The sequence below is a fragment of the Hyperolius riggenbachi genome, chromosome 11 (assembly GCF_040937935.1).
Source record: "Hyperolius riggenbachi isolate aHypRig1 chromosome 11, aHypRig1.pri, whole genome shotgun sequence".
NCBI classification, from domain to species: domain Eukaryota; kingdom Metazoa; phylum Chordata; class Amphibia; order Anura; family Hyperoliidae; genus Hyperolius; species Hyperolius riggenbachi.
Window position 1 is genome coordinate 31,571,963 of NC_090656.1, and position 20,005 is coordinate 31,591,967.

Here is a 20,005-nt window from a genome sequence, read left to right on the forward strand (position 1 = left end):
TGCGCGGCCCTGGCCACACGCATCCTCGTTTGTGCTCCTGTCACTGGGAGATACCTGCGCAGGTGCAGTACAAGCTAATCTCTAATGAGCCTGCACAGGACCATCCTGGTGACGAGAGCGAGGACATGCGCAGTGGTGAAAACGAAACTGAGCCGTGGCGGGGCACTAGAGGAGCGTAGAGTACCGGCGTGGGCACAGGACATCTGAGGGGGCCGGTAGAAGCCCCAGTTAAGTAAAACTGGCCTTTTTTCAGACTTAATCTCTTGAAAGAGGAATTCCAGTGAAAATGTCATAATAAAGTGCGTAATTTTTACAATAATTATGTATACATTATTTAGTCAGTGTTTGCCCATTGTAAAATCTTTCTTCTCCCTGATTTACATTCTGACATTTATCACATGGTGACATTTTTACTGCTGGCAGGTGATGTCAGTGGAAGGAGATGCTGCTTGCTTTTTTGGGCAGTTGGAATCAGCTGTTATTTCCCACAATGCAACAAGGCTCCCACGGTGTGATGTCAGAACCATGGTCCTGACATCACACTGTGGGAGGGGTTTCACCACAATATCAGCCACACAGTCACCTAATGATCTGTTTGTGAAAAGGAAAAGATTTCTCATGGGAAAGGGGGTATCAGCTACTGATTGGGCTGAAGTTCAATCCTTGGTCACGTTTTCTTTTTAAAGAGAATCTGTATTGTTAAAATCGCACAAAAGTAAACATACCAGTGCGTTAGGGGACATCTCCTATTCCCCTCTGTCACAATTTCGCCGCTCCCCGCCGCATTAAAAGTGGTTAAAAACAGCTTTAAAAAGTTTGTTTATAAACAGACAAAATGGCCACCAAAACAGGAAGTAGGTTGATGTACAGTATGTCCACACATAGAAAATACATCCATACACAAGCAGGCTGTATGCAGCCTTCCTTTTGAATCTCAAGAGATCATTTGTGTGTTTCTTTCCCCCCTGAGGGGGGAGTGCATAGCAGAACCACAACACTGAAGAACTTGGCAGCCTTCCAGACACAGGCCGACAAGTCTGACAAGGGAAAGATACATTGATTTATTACAGAGACTGTGATAGTACAAAGTGCTGCAGTAAGCCAGAACACATTAGAATAGCTTTTGGAACTTGTAGGATGATAAAAAACATGATGCAATTTTTGTTACGGAGTCTCTTTAAGGCAGAGAGATAATAAAGCCCTGTACACTCGCTAGATGAAGACTAGCTAAAAACGTTTGCCTCTGCTGAGAATCCAGCGTGTCTGCAGCAGCCCCCAATGCTGCTTTGGCCAAGAGCATTGTTCTCCCCACTTTACCCTATTCCCTCTTCTTCCTCTCCAAATAGGAACAGAATACTGTACAGCCTCAGCGCTGTAACATCGCCCAAAGGAATCGGTAAAGAGTGCCTCTTTAAAGTGAACCAGAGATCAAAATACACTGAGATAAACAATTGGATCTGTCCTTCTACTCCTAAAAATGACTCTTAGGTTTTATTTTATGTATAAATATTTACAAAGCAGATTTCATGTTTCATAGTCTCTGCTCAATTGCAGTGTCTTAAGAGTCCCAGAGTGAAAATACATGAACTATTGACCTTTTTATATTTTTCTCTCACAGTAAAAAGCCCAGCTATCTGCTTAGGAAAGTGTTTTATAGCTGTAATTTGTTATCAGTGAGGCGACCGAGTCCTGACTGGAGAAAAATACATGGTTTCATAGCTAATTATAATCTCTTTCAGGCAGGGAAAAAGAAAAGCAGCACAGCACAAGTGTCTTCATGCTCGCCACTGTACAGTATATGCACATGTATATATCACCATGTCTCATGTCATTTCTGGTACACTTTAAGGCAAGTTGCCTGGCTGGGATCAGTGAAAATAACGTATGGAAATTGATTATTGTTAAAGGACTTAAAAAAGGTTAAAGGAAAAAAAAAAGTGATGTACCTCATTGCCAATGCATTCCTCATAGCAGACTATCAGCGCCTTCCTTGTCACTGCCTGGCGCTCTGTTATCTAAATCCACTCTATGGCAGGCCCCGCCCACACGACTGAATGATGTGCCAGTCAGCCGCGCCCCCTCAGCAGAGAGGAGCAGCGCTAAGCGAAGGGAGAGGCGGCTGACTGGTGCATCATTCAGTCATGTGGGCCCACCCACATGACGTAGAGCAGAGCACTCTGAGCGAGGACGGCCGCGGATAGGACTGTAAACCTGCGCAGCCGCACTAGTAGCTGGCGAGCTGCGCAGGCTCTGGAATTTTAAAGCGGCGATTATCATCGCTGTCAGATAAGGCGACCCTGGGGAGGGTCGGAGCCTGCCATAGAGAATAGATTTAGATAACTGAGTTCCAGGCAAGGAAGGCGCCGAAGGTCTGCTATGAGGAATGCATTGGCAATGAGGTACATAACTTTTTTTTTTTACATCGTAAGTCCTTTAACAATATAAATTTATAGATTATTTAATCAGTGTTTGCCCATTGTAAAAATCTTTCCTTGATTTACATTCTGAAATTTATCACTGGTGGTGACCCCTTAAGTTCTGCCAGGTGATCTCTATGGAATGTTCGTTACTGAGAGGTCTATGCACAGAGGGAGATATTGCTTGCTTGGCAGTTGTAAAAAGCCGTTATTTCCCACAATGCAACAAGGTTCACAGACAGCAAACTGTCAGGTCCATGGTCATGACATCACACTGTGGGAGGGGTTTCACCACAATATCAGCTACACAGACAGACTCCCCCAATCTATTTGTGAAAAGGTAAAGATTTCTCATGGGAAAAGGGGAATCAGCTACTGGTTGGGATAAAGTTCAATCCTTGGTTAACGGTCCTCTTTAAGGCTGCATATCCACTTCCTTTTTGATTTGCCAGTGATTGGCCAATTTCACCACTTCCATGTAGTATGAGGGCCAACAGATTCTGAATACAATGGACAGATTACGTAGGTAATCCCACATACTACATGGAGGTGATGAAATTGGCCAAACAAAGTTGGATGTGTGTACGCACCATAACACATTATTGAACAGGTTTAAAAGCTTCGCTTCAGAGCTTATGTTAAGGCCATTCTCTTCCCGGGGTGACTTAGTTTTATCCCCCGGGTTCTGAACACACAGGTGCCCTGCTGGGTATTTAAAAAAAAAAAAGCATGGGGTGCCATGTGCGCTCCCGCGGCTGATCGCGCACGTGCACACGCGCTCCCAGCCGCGGATCGTTAGCCCAGGAATCAATGAATCGGGCCATGGTGACTGATCACTGATTCCTCTTCCCTGCAGAAAAAGCGACAGCTTCGCTCGGAAGCCTTGCTTTTTCTGCCTCCTACGTCCCCCTACCTCCCTCTAAGCGTACATGTTACGCTTGGAGTGACGTCATGTAAACAAACCTAAGGGTGCTATCTTATGGCCAAAAAGTAAAACTACATCTACATTAAAAAAAACAAAAACATATTTACATTAAAAAATTACTATTTACATCCCACCCTCCCAAAAATACCCAAATAAAATGTTTAATAATAAAAAAAAAAACAATTACAATAAAAAAACCATGAATATTTACCTAAGGGTGTAAACTTATTAAATATCTATGTAAAGATGAAATATTTCTATTTTATTTTTATTATAAACTTGTAAATAGTGGTGGATGCAAAACGGAAAAAATGCACTTTTATTTCCAAATAAAATATTGTCGCCATACATTGTGATAGGGACATAATTTAAGAGGTGTAATAACCAGGACAAATGGGCAAATACAATACGTGGGTTTTAATTATGGAGGCATGTATTATTTTAACAGGAAAAGTTGTGACTGGGCACACCATCTTATGTAGGGTGCTTGGTATTGTGGTATAGGCAAACCACCAAAGTATAAGTCCAGAATTCAAATATACCAGCACTCCAGTTTTCTCAAAGAATCACGCTCTTTTATTGAGCTAACATATCCACAGAAATGACCGACAATTGTTTCGGGGCCTCGCAGGGTCCCCCTTTCTCAAGGCGTGTGTGGTTACAATGGTAATAATGGTTTGGGGTGGGGGCATAGGGGATTAGTGATGTATATATTAATGTATTATTTTAAAACTATAATGGCCGAAAACTGAGAAATAATGAATTTTCGTTTTTTTTCTTATTCTTACTGTTAAAAGGCTGAAGTGGTTAAACTATATTACAGGAAGTCTTTACATTTAAAAAGGACTAAAGAGGCACCCAAGGTGAATAAAATACATTAAAAGCAACTAAAATATAAATAAATGAGGTGGCTTACCTCGATGACACACCCATATAGGAATGTATATTTATTAATTAAAAAAAATAAGAAAAGCACAGGCAACACATTTCGTGGGAACTCGCCCACTTCCTCAGGCCAAATAAAGTGCCACTACATGCCGGTAGCCGGATTCAAGGCGCCTCTGATTTATATGTATTTATATTTTAGTTGCTTTTAATATATTTTATTCACCTTGGGCGCCTCTTTACCCCCTTTTTACTGTGTCTCACCCCATCCGTGGGGTGCTCCTACACCTGACCACCGGTGGCCTCTGCCACTACCTAGTTTGCCAGTGTGTAAGAGTTTTTTCAAGAGAGCGACCTTCGCCAGGTCTTCTGGTACCCCGAGTGGAGGTGGGTTTGTGCATCTCCACCTGCCTGCAGTGGTCGGTTGCCCTTCTGCAACCCGCCTTTGTGATTATTTTAACACCAGTTAATTTATTCATCAATCTCTGTGACGTACTGCACCATCTGGGCTCCTGTTGTCTCTGTGTTTCTTTCCATAGGGTGCATATACTCACCCTCAACCTTCTTGACATTTAAAAAATTATATGTGTGCTAGGATCGTAGCGTCTGCCAGTGCATGTGTGGCAACGTCTCGGCCCATGCATACTCGGGCTGGCGAGAGAGTAGATACCCAGGACAATTATTAGGAAGGATTAAGAGAATAACGGCTGGTTTACACTGAAGGCTGATAAAAACACGCATTTTAGATGATGAGTTGTGCAATTCTCTGTATGTGCTTTTGTGCATGGTTGTGTGTATTGCATGCAGCAGTGCGTTGTGAAAATGCTTTCAGGTTTAACACATAGATGTAAACTGACCCATAGGGAAAGCCGGAGGATTCCTTCACCTGCCAAAATAATAAAGTGACCCCGTTTACTGTGATGAATGCTGTGCTATCGCATGCGTTGCCAGGGCAGTTTCTAGGCTAAATTGCACCCAGGATGAGGGTGTAAAAATGTATAGGTTAAATAGGTAGGTGCACTGAGTATAGGTTAGCTAGGTAGGTACCTCCAATATAGATAGCCAGTATAGTTGCCCCCAGTATAGGTTAGATAGGTAGGTGCCCCGAGTAAAGGTTAGATAGGTAGGTGGGTATAGCGTAGTTATAACTCTCTTTCCGTCACCGATCCCCCGCAGTCTCTATCTCCTTCCTGTCTCAGGCGTCTATCACATTGGTAGCAGCACCTCCTGTGATGAGATGCGGTCACGTCATCACAGGGGGGCGCTGTTACCAACGCGATGGACGCCTGGGAGAGGAAGGAGATGGCGGCTGCTGGGGATCTGAGAAGGAAGGTGAGTTGCAACTACTATGCCCACTTCCCCCGCCACTGTGCACACTCTTCTGCCTCTCAATTTGGTGTCCCGGTTGATTGCACTATTTACCAAAACACAGGGCCATCTACGTTGGCTAATGTGAACGAGGCCTAAGTGCTCGTTCGCACTAGGAGCTCTTCTGTCCGTTTTGACGGAACACACCTAGGATGCATTTAGAAAGGACTTTCATGTTACCTTTCACATTAGACAAAGCATTTGGGAGCTTTTAATCGTCCAGCGTTGGCGTTTTCCCATCAGGTAAATTAGAACTAGTGCCACTGATCAGCGTCAAACTGCAACTTCTCGATGTTCACGCCATAGGTCATAACGCGTCCACGAAATCAGGCTCATGCACGCATTAGCTAATGTGAAAGGCCCTAAGTGTAAACCTGTCGTAATGTTTGAAAAGCATACATACACGACTCTGGAGTACTCGCAACCCGTACTTTACAGGATGTTAGCCACCGTTAAGCTTTGTACACACGTTAGATGTTAACGACCACCTATGGCAAGAATGAAGCTATAAGTAGAGCAGTTCCTGACGCCTCAGCCAGCACTCAGCCCATTCACCCCGCCCACTGCGTGATGTCACTCCCATGCTGCTCCTCTCCCCTCGCATAGCAACAGAACACATAGTTGGCCTGCAGGCTAGCAAAGGTCTTGGCACTGCAATGTCGCAGGTCCTCATCCTCGCAGGGTGACGTGTGTGTGTGTGTGTGTGTGTGTGTGTGTGTACAAGGCTTAAGCTCAACACACACCATACAATCTTGGTTGTACAGATTTACCAAATCTATGTAGTATAAGGGCCAACAGATTGAAAATACCTTTAATGATTGATTGGATAAGCTCTTATACTACATGAAAGTGGTAAGATTGAACAACCAAGATTGTATGGTGTGTGTTGAGCCTTAAAGAGACACTGAAGCGAAAAAAAATTATGATCTAATGAATTGGTTGTGTAGTACGGATAATTACTAGAACAAAGAAAATATTCTCATATTTTTATTTTCAGTTATATAGTGCAGAGTTCTCCAACCCTGTCCTCGAGGCCCACCAACAGTACACGTTTTGCAGGAAACCACACACAATCATAGGTGGGGTAATAAGTCTCTCAGCAGAGCTGAATAACTACCTCTGTGGATTTCCACAATACATGCACTGTTGGTGGGCCTTGAGGACAGGGTTGGGGAACACTGATATAGTGGGGTTTTTTTTAACATTGCTTTATTCTCTAATATTTGCAATTTACACACTACTAGCATTCTAAATGTTTTTACAGAGCAGGCCAGTGTCCTGTGGAGAAAAAAAGAGAATACAATGCCTGACAGTTCAGATAACAAGCTTCAGGAGACAGAGCTCTCTGCGACTAAGAAAGTCGTGGAGCTTAATGGCTCTTATGCGTTAACTGGAGTTTCTTAATTTTTTCTGTACTGGAAACAATAATAGACGTATGTCTTTGCTCCTAATGTTTTATTTCTTAGCTGTACTACACCTACAAATCATATCATCATTTTTTTTTTTTTCCCTTCAGTGTCTCTTTAAAGCCAATGGGTACCGCTTAAAAAATAAAAAAGTCAGATACTCACCTAAGGAGAGGGAAGGCTCGGTCCTAATGAGCCTACCCTCTCCCGGTGCCCTCGGTGCTGCTCTGGCTCCCCCCATTCGCGTCCGCCGCCGCAGGGACTTCGGAGGTCTTCGGGAGCACTCGGGCTTCCGAAGACGGGCCGCTCCATACGACGCACGCGCGAGTGCGTCAGAGGGCGCTCACGCATGCGTAGTATGGAGCGGCCCATCTTCGGGAGCCCGAGTGCTTCCAAAAAGCTCCCTTCGTGAGCCCGAGGCTTCCAAAAGCTCCCTTCGGTGGCGGAAGTGGCAGTATTTGACCGAACTGGTCGAATACTGCCACGGGGGATCCTGCGCGGGACCGGGCACCGGGAGAGGAGAGGGAAGGCTCATTAGGACCGAGCCTTCCCTCTCCTTAGGTGAGTATCTGACTTTTTTATTTTTTAAGTGGTAAACATTCACTTTAAGGTGTACTTGGCCAATGCAGTCATTAATAATGGGGTACAAGCTCTAATGTTTAGAAACCCTGCTTAAGTATGTTATTTCTGCATTGTATTAGTAAATGCCTTGTAAACTGACTATTGTGTATACGTGCAGCAAAAAAGCAGACAACCTCCCTCTGAAGGCATAGAATACTCCTGGACAGACCGTAGGCTAGGTGCACACGTACGATTACTGACGCCCTCAAGGATGTGGACTTCATTCCTAGGGTGATAGTTGTGCTCTATACAATCCGACACTCGGGATTTCTTTGCAATGCATTAGGGAGGCTGTCACATGCATCACAGTAGATTCTGGGCAGAGATGGCCTCTGTCTTCAGGATTGAGCTGGAGCCTGCAGGCAATGAGCATTGTACAAACATGTTGATCAGGTAAACAAGAGTGACACTGCTTCTGTGGACAGCAGTGGGGGTAGGATGGCATACGATAGAGTATAAGTAGAGGCACAGTGTCCTCGATTGTCGCTGTCTCCTAAATATCTGTTAAGTCAGATCTTTATGCGACCCCGAGGGGCCGGAGTACACACACTAGATTAAGGTGGCCACACACCATACCATTTTTTAAATATGCGTTCAATTCAAGAATAGCAATTCATTTATCTGACTGATTGTAACAATTCAAAAATCTGACCAATGTACCACACACCTATGTTCAATTTTTCCCCAATCATGAATAAAATAATTGAAAGCTCAGAAAAAATTGATTTGAACTGTACATCAAGTATTTGACAATCCATCACACACCATACAATTCTTGATAAAATTGGCCTGAAATTTCCAACATGTCCGATATCCAAAAATCGATTAAAAAGGGAAAGAACAGCTCTCGATTTTTCGAGACAACCGATCAAAATTATCAAATTGATGAAAAATTGGATCTTTTAATTGTATGGTGTGTGTGGCTACCTTTAGCCAACACAATCCAAGCAGCAGTCTCGACCAAGTTCTATCTAGCATTATTAGAATGTCACCATTGCTGAAAATATCACAATACCCTGACCTGAATACATAAAACAATCATCCCTCTCTGAAGATGCTAGGCAGTCGTTCGGCTAAGGAAATGAACATCAATAAATAAAGTTGATATTGAAATGTATGTACAGAGATTGATGAATTACAAGAGACATATTCCAACACAACGACCTAAGAAATAAACCACTGCTAATATTCCATGCAGTTGTATTGCTTAAAGAGACTTTGAAGCGAGAATAAATCTCGCTTCAGAGCTCATAGTTAGCAGGGGCATGTGTGCCCCTGCTAAACCGCCGCTATCCCGTGGCTAAACGGGGGTCCCTTCATAAATTTTGCTCTTCCTGGAGACAGGGCTAACGGCTGCAGCCCTGCCTCTCAGCGTGTCTATCAGACGTGCATCGCCGCCTCTCCCCCGCCCCTCTCAGTGAAGGAAGACTGAGAGGGGCGGGGGAGAGGCGGAGATATGCGTCTGGCAAGGCTGCGGCGGTTAGCCCTGCTCCAATGCGGAAGCGCTCCCCCGCTGCAAGGAGGGGGTTTGGGGGATCAGGGACCCCCATTAAGCCGCGGGATAGCGGCGTTTTAGCAGGGGCACACATGCCCCTGCTATCTATGAGGTCTGAAGCGAGATATATTCTCGCTTCAGACTCTCTTTAAAGGGAAACAGAGGCGAAAGGGATATGGAGGCTGCCATATTTATTTCTTTTTAAATAATACCAGTTGCCTGGCTGCCCTGCTGATCCTCTGCCTCTAGTACTTTTAGCCACAGCCCCTGAACTCAAGTTTTGCTGGAATAGCCATATGCTTGTTTCAGGGTTTTGACTTAAGGTGGGTACACACATCAGATAAAAGTCTTTGGAAAATGAAAGATCACAGACCAATTTTACCCCCTTCCATGTAGTATGAAAGCCATACCTACAGTCTAGTCTATGAAGCTGAACTCCCCATCAGATAGAACTCTTTGCAAGATGCTGCACACAAAGATGCTGCACACATGCAACAGATCAGTTCCTGCAAATTGCATTCATAGTCTATGAGATCTGCAGATCCTCATACACACCTTGTTTAACGGACATTCATCTGCAGATCAGACAATTATCTGCCGATCTGAAGATCCATCCTGGTGGATCTGATCTGCAGATGATTGTCTGTTAAACAAGGTGTGTATGATGATCTGCAGATATCATAGACTACGAATGCGTTTTGCAGTAACGGATCTTTTGCAGGAACTGATCTTTTGCAGATACTGATCTGTTGCATGTGTACAGCATCTTTGTGTGCAGCATCTTGCAAAGAGGAGGAGTTCAGCTCCATAGAATAGACTGTGTAGAGTATGGCTCTCATACTACATGAAAGGGGGTAAAATTGGTCTGTGATCTTTCATTTTCCAAAGACTTTTATCTGACGTGTGTACCCACCTATAGCCGCTACTTACAGTGTGCCAGATGATCAACAGGGCTGCCAGGCATCTGGCATGGTTTATAAGGAAATATGGCAGCCTCCATATCACTCTCACCTCAGGAGCGAGAGACTCCTTCTCTGGACAAGGCTAAAAACCCACCTCTTTTCCTGAGCCTGTCAGACTGCAGAATGCAGGGTCACAGCGCTTTGTCACCAGGGAGAAAAGCAATATAAAAATATTATTATTAATAATTTGCCTAATTCCAATGTGAATGCCCAAGACCATCTCCAGTACAAACCACATTCCAGACTCTTATACTGGGAATACACAGGTCGTTTTTGAGCCATTTAGATGGCTCGATAGATAATTTCCGACATGTCCAATCTCTCGCCCGATTATTTCGCCACTCGATTCCACATTGAACACATTGGAAAAAGATAAGAAAAAGCAAGCAGAAGATAGAATCGCCTGCGGAATCGAGCGGGGAATTGATTAAGTGGGAGAATCGAGCAGCAAAATCGAGCTGCGTTTGCCTAGCCTAATGCCTAGTACACACCATACAATTTTTTTGTTAGATTTTTCTGTTAAAGCGGATCCGAGATGAAAAACTAACTATAACAAGTAACTTGTCTATATATCTTATCAAAAGTTTTAAGATAGTGTTTACACAACAAATCTAGCTGCAAACAGCTTCAACAGAATAGGATTATTTCTTCTTGTGATAGGACAGCAGCCATGTTGTTTGTAAACAACCATCCTCCCCTCTGCTTCTGAAATCTCTGGCTAGTAACACCTCCCCGTCCTCCTGCCCAGACTGAGCTCCCATAAGCCCTTGCTACTGTCTGAAAATGCCAAGGCACTCTAAAAAAGCCGTGGGTGAGGCTTGTTTAGTTTATAGGGAATTGGAGTGTTAAAACAAAAACAAAAAAGTATTTGGCTAGAGGAATGCCCTATAAACAATATGAAAGGAACACAATTATGCAATGAGTAAAAGTTTATCTCGGATCACACGCTCAACAGCGGTCTTTTATGCAGCACAATTATCAAACAATTTTTGTTGTGAAACAAGTTGAACAACCCAAAAAAGTTGCTTGCTATTGTTCAAAGAATTGATAAAGCTGGCCATACACTAGGCCGATTCCCCGCCGATCGACAGCAGATTCGATCACTGGGATAGAATCTGCTGTCACATCGTTAACGCTACACGCTAAATTTCGATCTATTTCGTCTCGAAATAGATCGATCCCGTCGATCGCTCCGTGCGTGAAATTACCGTCGATCGCCCGCGGGTAGGGAGCGCGTTGCTAGCGGCGTTCGAGTGCCCGACAACCGACGCAATACAGCAGCAATACGTTACCTGCTCCGCCGGCGCGACTCCCCAGGTCTCCGCTGTCTTCTCTGGTCTGGTCTCCAGGTCCGGCATGCTTTACTTCTTCCTGGCCCGGCAGGAAGTTTAAACAGTAGAGGGCGCTCTACTGTTTAAACTTCCCCCACACAGGAAGAAGTGAAGCAGGCCGGACCTGGAGACCAGACCAGAGCGGAGAAGACAGCGGAGACCTGGGGAGTCGTAATGTATGGGGGGGGGGGGGGGGGGGGGGGGGGGGGAGCGGCGGCAGCACCACCACCACAGATTGTGAACGGTTTCATGCTGAAATTGATTCACAATCTGCAGTAAAGGCAGCCATACGATCCCTCTCTGATCAGATTCGATCAGAGAGGGTTCTATCTGTTGGTCGAATCTGATGGCAAATCGACCAGTGTATGGCTACCTTGAGGGCCCTTTTCCACTATGAAATGCGATCGCTTTTGCGATCGCGATTCTAATCACGATCGCAATCGCGTTTCAATTTCCACCATGCGATTGCGTTTGCGATTGAGCTACTATACTCATAGTCCAGCTCAATCGCATACAAAACGCGGCAGGACGACGATTGCGCTTTTACCAAAATCGCATCGCAATCGGATCGCACTAATGGAAATTGCTGCTGCAGTTTCCATTAGTTTAATGTACCTTGCGATTTGCGATCAGAAGCAAATCGCAAATCGCAGGCTAGTGGAAAAAAGCCCTAAGCCTTCAATCCAATGGTTGTATTGATGGCTTATCAGTTCTATCAGTTCTTTGAACAAAGCAACCAACTTTTTTTGAGGGGGGGGGGGGGGGGGATCAACTTGTTTCACAACTTGTTTCACAACAAAAGTTTGTGCTGCATAAAAGACCTCTGTTGAGTGTGTGGGTGCAAGGGGCTTTAGATTTTCTGTTAGATTATTTTCTGTAGAGACTGGCCATTATCTCTGGTGCATTGTCTTCTGGTTGTCTCCTGCGGAGTAGAACAATGCCTAATTGCTAGGCAGATAGATGGTTAGATAGATAATTGCCAACATGTGGAAAATCTAACAGAACATTGTATGGTGTGTACCTAGTTTTACACAATACTTCCCAGCCAGCAGTACACCTCTCACCTTCTACACAGACTATTGTCTGCTTTCGCTCCACCTCTGCACACAGCACCGCCCCTCTGTGATTGGCTGAAAGAACTCTTTTCAGCAGATTATGCTAGACTTTTCCCTAAAGCAGGTCAGCAGGAAGTGGAGGCTATTCAAGTCCATGTGCTCAGAGGTAAATAGATATCAACTGAAACAAGCTGTGTATTTCTTATAGTGTGTATTTCTTGGTGTGTATGTAGTTTTCTCTGCAAAATTTTGTGTGTGCGTTTGTGTTTTGTAGAGTGAATGGCCCCTATTCAATTAACTTTTTCTCCTGAGCTTTCCCTCAGGAGATCATTTTTCATCTGATCTGCAAAGTAACAGTTCAGCGCTGAAGCATTGTACACACTTTCAATTATGATTGGCCAAGCACTGACCAATGTTATCACCTCCATGTAGTATGTTTGCTTACCTACACAATCTGCTCATAGCATTCCATTTCTGGAATATCTAGTTATTGTTGAAAGTTTGTACCAGGCTTTAGAGCGCGCGAGAGACTCTTAAAACACACTAAAGTGATAGGGATGTGGAGGCTAATATATTTTTCTCTAGCCGTCATACGGGACACTGAAGATGTGGCTCCGCCCATCCAATTAGTGGAAACCACCTGAAAGAGTAAAAAGAGTATTAATAGCCCCCACCCTCCCCTGGCTCCTCAGTTTAAACACAGAAGAGGAGTAGCTCCCATGATTTTTATTTAGCCTCACTAGGTGGTGAGGCCGAGAAGAGAAGAGTGGCTGGGGTGAACGCTAGTGGCGTCTCTTTACTCACCCGGTTTTCTGCCGAACGCGGTGTTCGGCTGTCGATCCCTCTGCCCTCCATATGCATTTGTGCGGGCAAGGATCGTGGCACTCTCCCACAGCTGCCGAGTTTCTTTCACCGGATTGGCATCATCTTGGCAGCGCTGCGCATGCAGGAAATCCCTGGGCCACAAGCGATGGGAAGCTGGCGCTGGTGGGGGAGTCCAATATAGGAGAACTAGGCAGCATAAAAGATGAAACTGCTCCTGACGCTCCCCCCATGCTGGAAAGATGGGATCAGAGGCAAGAGGCTTCCCAGTCTCTTCCAGCAACAGAGGTGAGTGCACTGACCATGCTGGAAAGATGGGATCACAGGCAAGAGGCTTCCCAGTCTGTTCCAGCAGAAGAGGTGTGTGCACTGATAGTGCCTTTTTGCAGGGATATACACTCACATGATTCAGTTTAGAGTGTGATTTCACCTGTGTTTTATCCTTTCCCTCTCTCTATATCATAGCAAGCTAAAAGTAAAAGCGGGGGAGGTATAGGGGTACTTATCCATTAGCCGGCGCATCCGGCAGGTGGCGACAAAACTCCACCAGAGTTACATCTTTCCCTACTATCCATAGCGGCCTGGAGGGGGAATAGTAATTAGCGCCACCTGCCGGATGCGCCCGGCTAACGGATAAGTACCGGTATAGGATAGTGTTTGGAGAAGCCAAAAACTAAAAAGGTTGCTATTGCAACATTAAAGGAAACCTAAACTTAGAGGGATATGGATGTTTCCTTTTAAACAATACCATTTGCCTGGCAGTCCTGCTGATCTCTGACTGCAATAGTGGCTGAATCACACACCTGAAACAAGCATGCAGCTAATCCAGTCTGACTTCAGTCAGAGCACCTGATCTGCATGCCTGTTCAAGGGCTGTGGCTAAAAGTATTAGAGACACAGAATCAGCAGGAGAGTCAGGCAACTGGTATTATTTTAAAAGGGAAAATCCATATCCTTATCAGTTTAGGTTCCCTTAAAGCTTCCCCAGTATTATAACGAGATGATTTGTCAAGCCTGCACTAAATCTATGAGAGCTGTAGTGATTGACAATTTATACAAAGAGGTAATGGAGTCTTTCAGGGTAAAGGTGGGTACACACGTCAGATAAAAATCTTTGGAAAATGAAAGATCACAGACCAATTTTACCCCCTTCCATGTAGTATGAGAGCCATACCTTCACAGTCTATTCTATGGAGCTGAAATCCCCATCAGACAGAAATCTTTGCAAGATGCTGCACACACAGATGCTGTACAGACACAAAAGATCAGTATCTGCAAAAGATCCATTCCTGCAAAATGCATTCATAGTCTATATCTGCAGATCATCGTACACACCTTGTTTAATGGACAATCATCTGCAGATCAGATCCACCAGGTTGGATCTTCAGATCGGCAGATAATTGTCTGATCTGCAGATGGAATGCCCATTAAACAAGGTGTGTATGAGGATCTGCAGATCTCATAGACTATGAATGCATTTTGCAGGAACGGATCTTTTGCAGGAACAGATCTTTTGCAGATACTGATCTGTTGCATGTGTACAGCATCTTGCAAAGATTTCTGTCTGATGGGGATTTCCGCTTCATAGAATAGACTGTGTAGGTATGGCTCTCATACTACATGGAAGGAGGTAAAATTGGTCTGTGATCTTTCATTTTCCAAAGACTTTTATCTGACGTGTGTACCCACCTTTAGGAAATCCCTGAGCAGTTTTAAGGAGTCATTTGTTTCCTATGCTAGATGCAGAAACTGACATTTTTTTTGCAGTAATGTGCACTCATGATTGATTAAAGAGTGATTTTCCTTTTATCTATTTTTTCTTTTCTCCTATCCTCTGTGTCCATGCAATCTAGCTGTGAATGCTAAGCAGCAGGTGGGGTGAAGGTGAATTGTTGCCATTGCAGCAATTGGCTTCCCCAAGATTAGAACATGATGATTTGTCAAACCTGCACTGGAGCGATGGTGATTGACAATTAAGGGATAATGGAAACGATCAAGAAATGAATCTCTGGGTAGTTTTCAGGGAGTCCCTTGTTTCGAATTTGAGAGCCTGTTTCGATTAGGACTTTGAGCCTGTTTCGAATTGGTCTGATGTACAGACTGGCACTTTACCTATGCTGGCTGTGGAGATTGAAAATCTTGTAGAGAGGATGTAAGTGGATGCAGAGCAGAGGGTTTCGAGATGCTGAAATCTTAGGCTCAACACACACCATACAATCTAGGTTGTACAATCTTACCACTTTCATGTAGTATAAGAGCTTATCCAATCAATCATTCAAGGTATTTTCAATCTGTTGGCCCTTATAATACATAGATTTGGTAAATCTGTACAACCAAGATTGTATGGTGTGTATTGAGCTTAAGAAATGTATGCGGTACATATTTATTATTTTTTTTAATCCAGGATTATAATGGATATTGCCAATCCTGCTCTGAGGGCCAGTGCTCAGTTGTGTGGCAGGATTATTCTACATGAGAATTCACTGCCCATACAATGCTATGGACCTGTGCATAGTACTGTGTCGGTTTGGCAGAGTAGTGCTCCAGGGTTGTGGCCCTCCCTATGTATGTCTTTTCAGACTACTTGTTTATCTCTCCAGTGTCCCTGTATGACGTCTAGAAGTACAGTTACCGGTAAGTCTAACTGTAACCATTTTCTTTAAAAACAAAAAAAAACAAAAACCTGTGACTACAAAAAACCCTTCTCTGGATCCTAACGAGGCTTTCCCCGTCCTCCATCCCGGCAATCCATCGCAGCGACCTCCGAACAGTGACGAAGTAAATGTATACCTACCATGATCTGGCGCAGCAGTTGCTTTCTTCTGGCTAAGGCAGAAATAGCCGAACCCGATCGGATCCGCTCTACTGTGCAGGCACAAAGGACTCGCATCTGCGCAGTAGAGCGGATACGCTTGTGTTGGGCTATTTCCGCCTTAACCGAAAGAGCCGCTAGTGCGCCTGTGCAAGATCGCTGTAGGTTTGCGCTGCTTGTAAATTGTCAAGAAGGTTTCGGGGGAGCCAGTGCTACAGAGGACAGGGAAGCCTCATAATATTTTTTATTTTTTGTTACAGGGTATCTTTAAACAATACACATTCCCTGGCTGTCCTGCTGACCATCTGCCTCTTAGGCCACATACAGACATCAGACCATAGTCTTTGGAAAATGAAAGATCACAGACCAATCTTACCACCCTTCATGTAGTATGAGAGCCATACTCTACACAGTCTTTTCTATGGAGCTGAACTCCACATCAGGAAAAAATCTTTGCAAGATGCTGCACACACAGATGCTGTACAGACACAAAAGATCAGTATCTGCAAAAGATCTGTTCCTGCCAAAAATGCATTCCTGCAAATTGCAATGATAGTCTATGAGATCTGCAGATCATCATACACACATGATTTAACTGACATTCATCTGCAGATCAGATCCACCAGGATGGATTTTCAGATCTGCAGATGAATGTCAGTTAAATCATGTGTGTATGATGATCTGCAGATCTCATAGACTATCATTGCAATTTGCAGAAATGGATTTTTGGCAGGAACAGATCTTTTGCAGATACTGATCTTTTGTGTCTGTACAGCATCTGTGTGTGCAGCATCTTGCAAAGATTTTTTCCTGATGTGGAGTTCAGCTCCATAGAAAAGACTGTGTAGAGTATGGCTCTCATACTACATGAAGGGTGGTAAGATTGGTCTGTGATCTTTCATTTTCCAAAGACTATGGTCTGATGTCTGTATGTGGCCTTATGCTTTTAGCCACAGACCCTGAACAAGCATTAGCAGCATGCTTGTTTCAGTTGAGTGATCCAGACACAGAATGATCAGCAGGATGCAGAGCGGCAGTCTATGACCCACATTCAATTCATTTTTTTTCTCCTAAAGGTGGCCATACACTGGTCAACCAACAGATAGATCCCTCTCTGATCGAATCTGATTAGAGAAGGATAGTCTGGCTGCCTTTACTGCAAACATATTGTGAATCGATTTCAGCATGAAACCGATCACAGTCTGTGTTCCGGCTGGCTTCACTTCCTGTCCGGGGAAGTTTAAACAGTAGAGGGCGCTCTACTGTTTAAACTTCCTGCCGGGACAGGAAGTGAAGCCAGCCGGAACCCGGAGCCCAGCGGAAAAGAAGACAGCGGAGACCAGGGGACTTGCGCCGGTGGAACAGGTAATGTATAGCCGCTAGCATTGGTCGTCGGGCATTCGAACGCTGCTATCAACGCACTCCTGACCGCCGGCGATCGAGCAAAATCTTCCGCACGGACGGATCGACGGGAACCATTGATTTCGGACGGAAATCGATCATTCTGTCAGCGTTTGCGCAACGATTTCACAGCAGATTCGGTCACGGTGATTGAATCTGCTGTATATCGGCGGGAAAATAGTTAGGCGTATGGGCTTCTTAAGTTGGCTTTTGCAAGCTTTCATGAAAGCCTGGCGGTAGATCCTGTTGTTGAGTCTCATCTCAAAAGCAACATGTTGCTTTCAGAGGCCGTAAACACCGGGAAACAAGTGCAGAGACATGAACCGCTAGCCTTGAAAGCTTCCCAAAAGCCTTCAAAAGCTAGCGGTTAAACACTGGCATTTAAACGCCAGCGTTTTAACGCGGCGCTGAGCAAAGGGGCAGAACCGGCCCTTAGGAGGAAAAGTGAATTGAATAAGGGCCCATATGCAGTTAATTTTTACTCCCAGGAGATCATTTTTCAACTTGTAACTAACTTTTCAGCACTTTGCATTTGAAAAAGTACCAAAAAAATAGTTGAAAAACTGTTAATTGCAAATGGGCCCACATGTGTATGGCCACTCTTGATGCCGACTTGAGAGAATGTTGTTCACTGTCAAAGAGGAACTTTTAAAGTGACACTGAAGCAAAAAAAATTATGATAGAATGAATTGGTTGTGTAGTAGGGATAATTAATAGAACATTAGTAGCAAAGAAAATACACTCATATTTTTATTTTCAGTTATGTAGTGTTTTGTTTTTATAACATTGCATAATTCTCTAATATTTGCAGTTTACACACTACCCCCAGCATTCTAAATGATTTCACAGAGCAGGCTAATGACCTTTTGAACGTTCCTCTGCAGAAACGAAACAAAATACAGTGACAGACAGTTGAGATAATACGCTTCAGAAGACAGAGCTCTTTGCGCCTTTGTTGTCAGAGTTCAGTGAAGCTTTTTTGCATAGATAACCACTGGAGTTTCTTAACCTCCCTGGCGGTAGGATGCCGGAGAGGATCTCATGGCCGCCGGATGATTTTTTTTTTTTAAATGTTTATTATATGGTAAGCTAGCACTTCGCTAGCTAACCATGCCCTCCATGTCCCTCCGCTCTCCCCCGATCCCCCCCTGATCGCTGCTGTTATATGTACCCCCCCCCCCCCCCCAGGGATCCCGTGATGGCGCAGCCTCCCAATCAGCTCCAGGCTTCACTATGGGAAGGATCTGGACTGCGCATGACGTCAATTCCGATCATCGCCATAGCGACGAGTGAAGCGGATTGCTGAAGCTGCGGCTCTCGCGGGATCGCGGAGGGGTAAATATTGCTGGCAGCGATCATGTGAGAGGTAGGGCGGGGCATGGCAGGCATAGTTAGCTTGCGAAGTGTTAGCTAAAGCATTTAAATCGCATTTTATTTTTAAAAATTCTCCCGCGGACGCAGCCTCTGAAACTGCGTACCGCCAGGGAGGTTAAGGGCCCCTAATCGCGGTAAAATCACTTTGTGCTTTTAAGTGTTAATGGGCCCTTTACTCTTCCTGTACTGGAAACAATATTAGACTCATATCTCTGCTGCTGATGTTTTATTTCTTAGATGTACTACACATACAAATCATTATCATAAGTTTATTTTCACTTCAGATTTCCTTTAACCAAGCATTGAACTTTATCGCAATCAGTAGCTAATACCCGCTTTCCCATGAGAAATGTTTACCTTTTCTGAAATAGATCATCAGGGACGTCTGTATGGCTGATATTGTGGTGAAGCCCCTTTCACTGTGTGATGTCTAGACCTAGTCCTGATAGCTTTCTGTGAACCTTGTTGCATTGTGGGAAAAAATGGCTGTTCCCAACTGCCAAGAAACCAGTATCCCTCTGTGCATAGAACTCTCAGTAAACAAACATTCTGCAGAGATCACATGGCAGGAATAAAGGTTGCCATTAAAGTCAGTTGGAATCCACACACACACACACACACACGCCAGATACTTACCTAAGGACAGGAAAGGCTCTGGATCCTACAGAGCCTTCCAGCTCTTCCCTCTGACCCTGTTCCAGCGCTGGCTCCCCGGTAGCAGTATTTGACCAATTTGGTCAAATACTGCTCTAATCCCCCCCACCGCGGGGGACTTCGGAAGTCCTCGGGAACCGAGTGCTCCCGAAGACAGGCCGCTCCATACTGCCCATGCATGAGCGCCCTCACTTGTGCACTAGCACGTGCGCAGTATGGAGCCACCTGTCTTCAGGAGAACTCCGCTCCCAAAGACTTCCGAGGTCCCCCTTGGTTGGGGATTCAAAACGGGGAGCTGCCGCTGCAACGAGGGCACTGGGAGAGGAACAGGAATGCTCTATAGGACCCAGAGCCTTCCCTCTCCTTAGGTAGGTATCTGGCTTTTTTTGTGATTCCCATTGACTTTAACAATACAATTCTCTGGATGATCAGTCGTTCAATTTCATTGTAATATTGATCGGTAACTATCAGATTGAT

The 20,005-nt window shown here is 44.6% G+C and overlaps 2 protein-coding genes across 3 annotated transcripts in view; both read left to right on the top strand.

Moving 5' to 3' along the window:
• The window catches only part of NOB1 (NIN1 (RPN12) binding protein 1 homolog), a 99,021-nt gene that overhangs the window by 44,675 nt on the left and 34,341 nt on the right, over positions 1-20,005 (top strand). The window lies entirely within an intron of this gene.
• Positions 6,218-20,005, top strand: part of LOC137538814 (uncharacterized) — a 31,828-nt gene continuing 18,040 nt past the window's right edge. The window contains exon 1 of one of the 2 annotated variants that reach the window (XM_068261159.1): positions 6,218-6,260. In XM_068261159.1, coding sequence (XP_068117260.1) covers positions 6,252-6,260 — 9 coding nt within the window. In that variant the 5' untranslated portion in view covers positions 6,218-6,251. Of the gene's footprint in view, positions 6,261-12,604; positions 12,632-20,005 lie in introns of those variants that run through there. The other variant, XM_068261158.1, reaches the window with a different exon arrangement.